We start from the raw sequence: 11891 nt of genomic DNA on the forward strand, positions 1-11891 counted from the left end.
AACAACACAGAACACATTTGAAATTCCGACTTCAAAAAAACTTATGAAAAACTCGTTTTGAATGTTCTGAAAAACACTTTCAAATAGGCGTTAAATAGCAGTTTGAGGAGTCACGTGACACTGAGGGAGTATTAATAAATTTAATGATTTTTTTCTGAGTTGTAATTATAAATGACCAATGTATAATATTACCTGGTGCAGAAATTGAAATGAACTTGTTGATTTTCTGATTATTCCCCATTTCGATTACTCCTCTCGCTACAATTCCACCCTGTGAGAAACCCAACAAATTCACGCTTCCGTAAATATCCGTGATGTTTTTTACCATCTCTGCGAAGTGCGGAACCTGCTTTGTTAGTGTAGTAATGCTAAAATGTTACAAAATCAAACAAAATTTTACCGAAGATTAAAATTGAAATAATTACACAATGCAATGAAAAAAAAAAACTTTTCGTTAGGCTTTGATAAAAATTTTTAAGGCTTTGATTAAAAAATTTAGCGCAAAATTTTTCACATCTACTTTAAAATTTTTGTTTAGTTTGAATTTGCCGTTAAATGGAAGAAAATCAGACTGGGCGTAATCTATGCTGCAAGTACTCCAATTGCGTCATACCTCATTTTTTTTTGGTTTTTACTGATGATTTTAAGCAGTTTTATGAAAGTTATTAGAAACACAAATTTATGTTCATTATTTCTAACGTTTTATGCTTGAATCTTATATATCAAAACAAGTGTTTGTTTTCTTTATCAGTTTTTGTTTTGCTGAGCCATTGGTATTTAAAACATGAGCTTAGTAGGTCAAAATTTTTTCAACGTTGCATCGCATTTTTAAGGCAATTTTTCATAAAATCAAAAAGTGCCAGAACGTTTAACTAAGGCTTTTTATGATCCATTGTTAATTTCATTGGGCTACATTATTGAACTAAGAGTGAAAATTGGGTGTAGTTATTTCTAATTTTTTGATATTAAACGATGAAAATAACTTCATTTTTTTTCTTTCTTGAAATCTGCGTGTTAGGATAAAAAGTTTGAACAAAAAACTACATCTGAGGTATTTTCGACTTTCATATAAAATAGGCCAAATTTTTTTATTTGGGCTATTTTAAAAATAGGCCAAATAAAAAAAAATAATTATTTTTTTTGCACAAGTTTTTTTGTTTTGGCGCTAAAAAAACCCAAAACTAACTTTACTTGAGTAAGGTTGGTTTTCGAGGCTTGAAATAAGCATAATTAAGCTTTTGTAAGCCTGCTTAGCTTCACTTTATTAGCGTGAAATTAGACCAAAACTCAAAAATTTCAAACTTGTTTTTCTCGACCCTGAGAGGCTTTGTTAAAAAAAGATAATGTTGTTCAAAAAAGAAACATAATTTTAATAATCACAACTGAAAGGGTTTTATTATGATTTATCACTCGACCCATTCCAATGATTATTTGTGGAACCTGATTTTAAGTGAATACAAAAAAAGAAAAAACACGACAACTAAAACACCACCCTTATATTTAATTCTTCCACATTTTTTTAAATTGTCGGATCAATGAGCCCTGAAAACACTTTTGGATTCTAATTTTTTGGCCAAAAAAGCATTATTTGTTAATCTAGCGTTTCTTAACATTCGTGATGTGAATTCAGCGTCTCGTGCTTCATAATGAGTGCATTTTCTTGAGAATTAACTACCGAGCTTGTACCAATTCTTTTGCGAAAGGTACTTTTACTTAGTTTACCTGTTGTAATTAGTAAAAGCATCTAGCGGTACAGTCACCATGCCAGGAAAGTCTTCGTTTACCCATTCCATCAACTGGTCCATATATGTGTAAGACGCGTCTATACCGTGAATCATCAGCAAAGGTTTGTAACATCGATTTTCCCTCGCTAAGAGCAGAAGTAACAAAACTGAATAACGCAATAGTTTTGACATCTTCCAAAATCTATGGAACAGTTTTCTCTGGAATATTTTATCTGAAGTTTTGAGATCTTTTGTCTATTAAAATATACTTGTAAAAATAACTTTGTATGTGTCAATTTGCCGCCCTGTCACCAGAAAAAGTACCTCCTGATAAATCATGGTGCAAACTTCATAGTTATCAGGTTGCTTTTCTAAAAACTCTTTAAAAGTCTAGAGAATTAACTATCAAACTTGCAATAAGTTTTAACTTAAAAAAAAGAGACAGTAGTAAATCAGGGGCGGATATAGGACTCTCTGGAAGGGGAGGGGGCGGCCGATTTTTCAAAAAAAAAATTGAAAATTTTGTCGTCGACCTTTTTTAGGTCGACTAAATTGAATTTCCGAGCTCTTCCAAAGCAATGAAAAGACCCTGTTTTGGCCAAATTTTCTGCACCGCAAGCAAAAATTTGAAAAAAAAAACAGGCCAAAATATCTCAAATTAGTGCAAGGGCGGGACTCTTTGGGTTGGCAAGGGGTCGAATCCCTGAGAAAAAAAGCGTCCATACCCCCACCCACCCCCCCCCCCCTAAATTCGTATTGTAGTCATTTTAGGTATTACAGGTCCTTGCGGAAAACTTATTGGCGACAGGATGCAGCCATCAAAAATGCATCAAGATTTATCACGGTATACATGTTTAAAACAAGAAAATTGGTCGAATTGTTATTTTGAGGCTAGATTTATGAAATTAAAAGTCTGAAAGAAACGAAGAGTAAGTGCAATTCAAAACTTAAGGTCGATCTTTAAAAAATTACAAAGATAAATTTAACGCTTATTAGCTCTCAATTTTTAAGCTTAGATTCGGTCACACATAAAGCATCAACAAAATTAACAAAAAAGAATGGTATAGCAATCTTACAAAAAAGTTCAAACGTTCTCTAATTGTTTCAGGAATTGTTTAAATTTCCTTTTCGTACCTTGTAAATTTTTTAGCAATAGGCGTAGTTGTAATAGTTCAAAAGATAACAAGAGTATATAATAAATAGTGAAGAAACTTGTTGGTTATATTGACTTGGTCAAATTGTTTATAAATTACCAAGTTATAGTTACCAAGAGAACAAAAATTAATTCTTGAGCTGCGCACGAAGCTTAAAAACATCAGTTTTTTAAAATCATTTACACAATTCGTTTCTTTTGTTATTCCGATTAATCTCTAGTTTTAAGAAACTATGAATCTGGCAGTCTTTTTTACACAATTTTTAGTAAATCTAACAAAACTCAAAATATAATCAACTGTCGTGTCATATAGATTAGAAGGAGCTATGGACTAGGTTATTGAAATCATTGAATTCCAGAAAAAAAAACACCATTTAGAGAAGTTGAGTGACAAGAGAAAATGGTCTGAAAACTTTTACTTCATCTTTTACAAGCAAAACTGATGAAGGTTTACTGCTTGCAATTTTTTTTGAAATTTAGTCAGCAAAGGTAAGTTTTAGGCTCCCCCTGCTTCAAAAGAGAAAACAAATGAGAATTGTCATTTAAATTTTTTTTTTAAATTTTTTTTACCAGTATTGTCCCATTATGCAGCGCTAATTCCACTTAAAATAGATTATTTTCTATTTTGTTTAAGGAGTTTTCGAATTCATTTTCTTGCCCGCATTGGTTTCGCTTCAGAAATCTCGATTTTGCACTACTATTTAAAAAATGTCGCTACAATAAATTAACAACTTTAGCATAGATCAATGATGAAATAAAAGACAAATAAGTAAGCAATATGGCAGAACGGTAATAAAATTAATACAAAACGGTAACAAATCTGAGAAGCGATTAGCTGTATCACGTTATAATAGCTGTATCAAAGATTTAGTTAATATTACCTGATTTTGCGTGTTAAAATTAACCATGGTCGGTACAAAACAGAATCAATATGATAGTCATGTTGCACCAGATTTTTCACCTTCTTGTGTTTTTTAATTAAGAGCTGAACGCTTCGTATTTTCGCTCACCGAACAGTGATGCATTGTGATGCAATCACTTCACATAGGAAATGTACCATCCTGCATCTAAGAAAAGTGAAAAAAAAATTATTAAAATTGATTTTTGTGGGCTAAAACTTTGTCAATATAATCGACTCCCATGTTAGGCTTAGACAACAAAATTGTACAAAAAATGAATTTCAGTATAATTCATTTGAAATCCATTATAATGGATTATAAAACAAGTACAAAATCATACTAAAATGGATTTTTTTCCACTTTAATTTCGTTTCGCAAGAATTCCTGCATTTAACAAGTGAGTAATTCCTGCCCCCACCTGACCTTCTGGGACCCCCCCCCCCCCACAATGAACCACTGCCGACCCACCTGAATCACCCGACCCCCGCACCTGAACCAACAACCCCCCCCCCCATCCACTTGAAACCACCCTACCCTCTGATCCGGTTCAGGTGTGGTGAGTGTGTGTGTGTGTGTGTGTATGTGTGTGTGTGTGTGTGTGGTGGGGGGGGGGGGTTGGTTCGTTGGGATCCATTTGGTGGAGGGTTGGTTCAGGTGGGGGCAGGGTTGAGATTGGTTCAGGTGGGGGATGGCGGGTGTAAGGGTCCAAAGGGGGGCAAAGGGCAAACATTGGAGGGAATAGAAACTGGCAGAGTTGAAAGGATTAAAATTCAGCTATTGAGTAGCATAAAAAAGAAACTAAATTATCAAAATTTTTATTTAATCAAAATTATCCAACTTTAGTTTAAAACGTAGAAAGGACTTTATTTGCGTTGGAATTCCATCTCAGCAATATGAGAAAAATCTATTATAATTGAGTTTTATTATCAGTGTCCACAAAAGTCAAAACAAAATCGATTATAATGGATTAAGAAAGGATTTTGTTTCCTCGATAAATAGTAATATTAAAATCCATTTTTATTTAATTATAATCGATTTTTTTGTGGACACTGACAGTGAACTCAATTTAATCATCGATTTCTATTCATGGAACTCCAATGCGAGTTTTCCGATTCAGTCAAGAATAAATGCAACTTTAAGTTTTTGCATCAGAATAATCATTATCACAAAATTGGTCAAATTTCATTTGGTGTAACAGTTTTATCTTTCTGATGATTCATCATTTATCATAATTTTTATATTTTCTTCTGACCACAAAAAAGGGAAAAACTTTGCCTTTGGATGTCCTATAGTTTCCTTTTTATTATGATTGTTTTTTAAGTTTAGGCTACAAAATAATTTTCAGAGTAGATCGGATGATCTATCATGCTAAATCTCTAACAGACGTACTTTGAAGAACTTTGAAAATTTACAAAAAAATCTTGCAGCGTCGAAAAAAATCAGTTTAAAAATTTTTCTTTTATTTTCGAGCAAGTGAACTGAGAGATTAAATAGCATAAAGCGTATATGACATTGTAAAGTGTGTTTAGCTTGCATGAACAGTTTTTCTAAGTTTTGTGAGCCTCTTTGTCGGCATGAAAATTTACAAAAAACACATATTATTGAAACAGGCAAATTCACTTAATTTTTTTTTCTTCAGGTTGGTTTTTCGTTTCTCCGGTGAAAAGAACTTCTTTTTTTTGTATTTGGTAAGAAACGCATCCGAAAGTTTAATTAACCGACGCCATTCATACAGTTTTGAAAAAAATGGTATCGTTACTTTTTATTGCTTGCGCAGAAACCGGCTATCCTTGTTGTTTTTGTTCCGACGTTTGTAACGAAACTAATAAAATATTTGTGCCCGGGTTCTTCAAACAAATTTCGACTTTTTAATAAAAAGTTTTTGAGATTTTTTTTTATTATCAGCCGAAAGGTATTGTTGTCGTGAGATCAAATTTAAAAAGACATTTTATCTGTGATCGTTTTCTTGAAGTTATGAGGGTATAAAGATTGGCAACACGGCCAATTTGCGACAAATAACGCTCGTTAGATTTCGCGCTATCAACGCGTAAGAGGAGATTTAGTCCCTCAAAGAAGTTGTTCCAAACTGGTTGAAACAGCCTATTTGTCATAATTTCTACGTTACTAGAAGCAAAATTCATCGGGGCTTATTAAATTAGACGACAAGCAAGCTTAAATAACGGAGTTTAGACAATAACTTGCGTGCAAATTGTGTGAGATTTATTTACAGATTTAAATTTACTTTTGTTTGAGTAAATCTTGGCTGTGGCTGTCCAACCGAAAATCAGGTTATTTATGTCACATTTCTGTAACTTATGTGTTCAAAAATTATTAACTTGTTTTTCAATTTAATGTTTAATAATTAACTTACGATAACAGATTCGATTAGTTTTGTGTCAAATTTTCTTTTTGTTTTTGTATACCTTTATTCTAAACAGAGCATTTTGTTAGCCCAGTTCTTAATCTTCTAAATTCACAAAGAGTTATTTTCTAAATTCTTTTTTTATTATGGTTGTTTAAATTTATTGTCGCCTAATTTTCTAGGCACCAAATTTATCATTTTGTACTTTATATGGCGTGTTGAGGGATGAACTTTATAAAAATGTACATTGTATTTTTTTTCTTCAAAAAATGCATCTTTGCATCATTTTTTTAAAGCAAACACTGCTTTATAGACCTTAAAAGTCAGTCGGAACATTCAGGGCTTTGCGGGCAAGTCTTGTTACTTTTAATTTTTTGTTCTATTTGGATTGTTTTCAAAATCCGGTTAAAAATTTCTTCATTACTGTCTTTTATCCTTATAATATTTGATTTTCATTTTTGTTTGTCTAATCACAATAAGCTTCACTAGAACTCCTTAAAATGCTGGAGCTAAAGTAAAATATTTTTAACCGGCTGCTTTGCAATTTCATTACTGTACTGGCTGTTGGGTAAATGAACCGTGCTAAAATTGAATTATGTGACAAATGAAGCTTACCTGTGTGCAAACAGTTTTCACAATTATAAGTGATGATAATACTTCCTTTTTTGTTAAATCTCCACATATCGTTTTTTATATATTATGCAATTTTTTTTGTTTTTTTTTGGCTGGTTTTGATGATGAACATCGTTAATTTAGATTTAAATTGATCAGAAATCGAGCAAAAGCGTTTTCTATCAAAAAGGATTGCAGAAAACAGATGTAGTTTTCAATTCTATTTTTCTGTTTCATGTCAATTTTTCTGTTGCTGCAAAAAAAACGTTTACATAGCTGGTATTATCTTTGAGCTTCATTTGGCGACATTTTTAGTTTATTTATAGCCAATATATCAATGAACAAATCATAATAATAAAAAACAGTCATGTAAATCATAAAATTTAATTAGATAAACAATTTCAAGTTTTATTTCATAGTAATTAAAATGAAAGCACATCAGTTTTTTAAATTAAATCACACGCCTGAGTATGCAAATTAAATAGATTGGTAACCAGGGTTCATTGCAAATTAGATAACTCAACTCCGGCTTAATTATTTTACAGAAAACTACTAGCTAATGATGAAAAAATTTATATACAGTAGAAGCGGAACTAGGATCTTCTCGAGGGGGGCGGATTTTCATAAAAACTTTCGAAACTTTTTTTAAGTCGACCAATTTTGAAAAAAAAAATGATCAAAAAGCCGTTTTTGGGCACTTTTTAGAAAATGTTGACAAAAAATCGCGTTATTTTTTTCGGCGCGCGCTCCGCCTGTAGAAAAATTTTAGAATCTGTTGGCCAAAAGAGGATTTCTTAAAAAGTACCAAAAGAGGGACCCGAATTTGGGTCGAATCCCTGAGAGAGGTGTCCCCCCCCCCTTAATCCGCCCCTGATATACAGTATGACAAGCTGCTTAAAATTTCTCAAGTTACTTTTTCGAAAATGACTGAAATAGATTTATATAAAGTTTTCAAAAGACTAAGATTGATTTTGATGGGTCATTCACAAGTTTTTTACAAAGTGTCTCATTGGTTGCAATTAATATGATTTTTAGAATATTCGTTAATAAATATATTTCTGCAAAATTTTTAAAGTATTGAACATAAAATCAGTTTCTGTCATTTTGAGTGCGGTCAAAAAGTAGACAGGTCATAAAAGACACATGTGAGGCAATCACAATCAAGATAAGAAAACAAACGTGGGAAATAAAAAATTATTTATTGTTCTCGCGTACGCTTGTTTCCTTTTCTCGATTCTGATTGGCCTGAAATATGTCTGCTTTATGATCTGTCTTCTTTTTGTTACGCCGTACCCCTGTTAGTGACGGCTCTCAACCAAGATAGGGTCTGATGCATTTTTCATACACTTCTCTGTTGTGGGGCCAATGGGTGTGATGAACACCAGGGAAGGTACAGAAAGTTATCTTCCCTTGCTCGTCTAAAGCCCTGAGGCCAAACAAATCATCAGTGTAATAACCCAGCTGGTTATAAGGAACAACATTCAATTCTTCATCCCAGAAACTATACTGTGCACTTTGCCACGGCTGAATCACGTGATCGTCAGGTCCTCCTATCAAAACCAGCCGACTCAAGTTGCTGAAGTTTTCTTTATACTTGCTCGAGTTTTCATGTTTGATTTCGTTATTTAGGAATGGCAGATAGACGTTCTTGGAGAGGTAGAGTTCGTGTTGGTTTGGATCATTCCAGTAGTTACAACCCGAAATAAGCTGACCGGCTTTGTTGTAGCACACTTTGTAAACACCTCCGGAGAGCACGTTTTCAAAAAATCCTGTAGAATTGAGAAAAGGGACTCCGTATTCGCCCAGACCTAAAATGATGTTTTAATACATCGATTATCAAATAACTATCTTTTGTATTGTTGTTAAATGAATGCAGCTGCATTTCGTTTCACCTTTTTGGGGTCTGAACAAAGCATTTTTTCATAAAAAACTGCAACTACACTAGTTGCAGGTCGGTTTGAAAACTTCCAGAAAATACTTTCTCGAGCCTTCTGTTTGTCATGTATTTTAATATCAAACGAAAGTTTAAAATAGGATTAAATTATATGAGCTGCTAATTTTGAGCTGCAGCTCAATTCAGTTGAATACAATCAGCAAGATGAGCAGAGCTGTATAATGGATTCATCATTGGTAATGGAGCTAATGATTTTCTGAGCTCAGTCTACCAAATCCCTATAAAGACCCTATTTTGACCAATTTCGATGCTATTACCTGGTGCAGATAGTGAAATAAAGTTGTTAATGTTCGGGTTATTCCCCATTTCAATAACCCCTCTGGCAACAATTCCACCCTGCGAGTAACCCAACAAGTTCACGCTTCCGTAAATATCCGTGATGTTCTTCACCATCTCTGCGAAGTGCGGAACCTGAGTTGTTAGTGTTATAATGCTAAAATGTCACAAAATTTGAATCATAAAAATAATAAAAATCAAAGTTGCAAAAAATACCTTGCATCAGGGGCGGATTTAGGGGGGATTTGACCCCCTGCCGACCCAAAGGGTCCCCCCTTCGGTACTTTTTAAGAAAACCATTTATGGCAGACCGACCCTAAAACTCTTCTTAAAATAACAGGGTCTTTTTAGTGCTTAGGAGACCCGGAAAATCAGTTTTGTCGACCTAAAAAAAGGTCGTCAAAATTTTCGAAAATTTTTTGAAAATCCGCCCTCCCCCCTCGAGAAAATCCTAGATCCGCCCCTGCCCTGCGCTAATAACTATATGGGCTGAAAATCGTGCAAGGTCTCTAATGGGTTGATGTTGTTTTTCCTAAAATAGATAGATTTAATCAACCTTAAAAAAATGTTGAAGAACTAATAATGATTTTTGTTTTAAAATGGAAAAAACTGAAATAATGGACTCGGTTTTTTACCAGCATTCAAGTTATTGATTCGGTTCGAGCTGTTTTCATGCGGATTATAGGCTTGCGAAATGAAACTGTTGTTTTCCTTCTTATACGAGTCTTTCTGTGCTAGAAGCTTAATGAAAAAAAAACGTTTACTGATGCTACCGTTTTTATTTTTTTTTCTAAAAAATTGATTAAAAGCGCAATATTTAAATTTTAACAATATTTAAAAGATTTAAAATATTTAACTTAATTAATATTTTTAAAAAAAGGTTTTCCATAGCGACCTTTTAATAAAAACCAGCTCTAACTGGCTTAAAAAATTCACAGTACGTCGGTCCCTCATGAAAAATTCTAGGCCTCCATTTTTGTCTTCAGTTATGTATCAATTTTATCATATTTATATTTATAATTTTTATATTTTGAAAGTTTTCAAAAAATTTTGTCTTGAAAAAATTTGGCAGCTGAACAAAACTGACTCACCTGTACTGATTGTTAAACGCGTCCAGCGATACTGTCAACATCTCCGGGAAGTCTTCGTTAACCCATGATTTTATTTGGTGCATGCTGGTGTAATCGGAGTTTATCCCATGGATCATCAGAAAAGGTCTGTAACATCGGCTCTCCTTCGCCAACAAAAGATGTAACAAAACCAAAAAAATCAAGTGTTTCGACATTTAAATTTGGAAATCTTTCTTGTATTTGAAACGAAAACTTATTGGCAAATTGTCTCAGCAATCAGATTTGCCTCAAAGTGTATCAAGGGAAGTATTTCAAAACCGAAGAATTGGGTTTGAAACTGCTGTTTTGAAACAACAGTAATTAAACCAATATTTTCAGAGAAGAGAAAAGTTGCTATTCAAAACTAAATTGGCTGAGAGTTCTGCACAGATGCATCTATTTGCAAAAATTTGCTACCACGTAATGATAAAAGAAATGAACTAATTATGACCATAAAATTTAAAATCTGAGATTAAATTTGGAGGCGGAGCGGGGCAGATTAATCCTAGAGCAGAATGGTCCCAAGAGCAGAATAGTCCCAGGAGCAGAATGGTCCCAGGAGCAGAATGGCCGAAAGAGCGGGAAAATATAATGGAAAACTGGTGAGCGCTAGTGATAACGGGGTTGTAACTTTGGTATAAAGTCATAGCGTCTATTGTCAACCCTAGGTCGATCAAGGGAGGTTATCTTGCAAGATCTTGGAAGATTCTTGCAATAATCTTGCAAAAGAGGGCTATCTTGCAAGATTTTGCAAGATGGAGGTTATCTTGCAAGATCTTGCAAGATGGAGGTTATCTTGCAAGAATCTTGGAAGAAGGAGGCTATCTTGCAAGAATCTTGCACGATTCTTGCAAGATAACTATCCCAAAAATTCTCTCTGAAAATGAAAAAAATAACAGAAACTGGGTGTAAGATAAAAACAAATTGATTCTAGAACGAGAACCCAAAACTTTTTCGAGTTGATCTGAAAAAAAGTTTATTTTTTTTTTCAAAATTGTTAGTTTGAATCGTTACAAATTGTGTAGAGAGTGCTCTCGATGAAGCATATGTGCTCTGTTTTGCAGTGATTCAAACTTTCCCAACCTTTCACAAAAGTTTGCGGCAGTTGTTTTTGTTGTTTAGGCTGTTTGAGCAACCAAGTTTTAGTCTTTTACTGTTGATTGGAATGAAATTTAATTGGGTTGCTCGTTTTCCCATGTAAGTCAAAAAACATTTTGAGTTTTTCTTCGACCATTTCTGCTCATGGAACATTCTGCTCATTGACATGCCACCATTAAATTTCACCTTTTATAAATAAGACTTCGAATTTCACAATCTTAATCTTAAACAATCTTAACAATCCTAATTCTCAAACACTCTTAAGAAGATCGTCAAATAGTTTCCAATTTTGAACTAGAAAGTATACGACAAAGTGAGCAAATCGATTGTTTTAATATATCTCACCGACAATGACTTATGAATTGATTTCGATAGATTTTGGACAAAAAAAGGGCCACCAGAGTTAACACGGGAATGTTAATTCCACGCTCACAAATCTAAATTCCAATCAACTTCGAATACACGAGCAATTTTGCCTTGTCACTTGCTTATTTGCTTTTTCTTTAAAAAATAACGATAGTCAGGTTATTGCTCCAATTTTTGAAGAAAAGCTGGGGGTATTTTTTGTTGTCAGTCAATTTTCGAATTTTGAACTAGGCGTTTTTGCAAAGTTTTTAAGCCATCTGAAAAACATTGTTATTTGGTGCCCAAACTTCAAAAGATTTTCACGTATGATTAGTTGTTGGGTTTGAAAATGACTAGTT

At 33.5% G+C, this 11891-nt stretch overlaps 1 protein-coding gene across 1 annotated transcript; it reads right to left on the reverse strand.

Moving 5' to 3' along the window:
* Positions 1–7808: 7808 nt before the first annotated feature.
* LOC134848266 (lysosomal thioesterase PPT2-A-like) lies at positions 7809–10276 on the reverse strand. Its single transcript, XM_063865653.1, has 3 exons — positions 10072–10276; positions 8962–9137; positions 7809–8558 (listed from the first exon to the last, which is right to left on the reverse strand). The coding sequence occupies exons 1-3, from the start codon at positions 10263–10265 to the stop codon at positions 8062–8064; spliced, it is 867 nt and encodes a 288-aa protein (XP_063721723.1). The 5' UTR covers positions 10266–10276; the 3' UTR covers positions 7809–8061.
* Positions 10277–11891: the final 1615 nt, after the last annotated feature.

This window comes from Symsagittifera roscoffensis, chromosome 6, assembly GCF_963678635.1.
Source record: "Symsagittifera roscoffensis chromosome 6, txSymRosc1.1, whole genome shotgun sequence".
NCBI classification, from domain to species: domain Eukaryota; kingdom Metazoa; phylum Xenacoelomorpha; order Acoela; family Convolutidae; genus Symsagittifera; species Symsagittifera roscoffensis.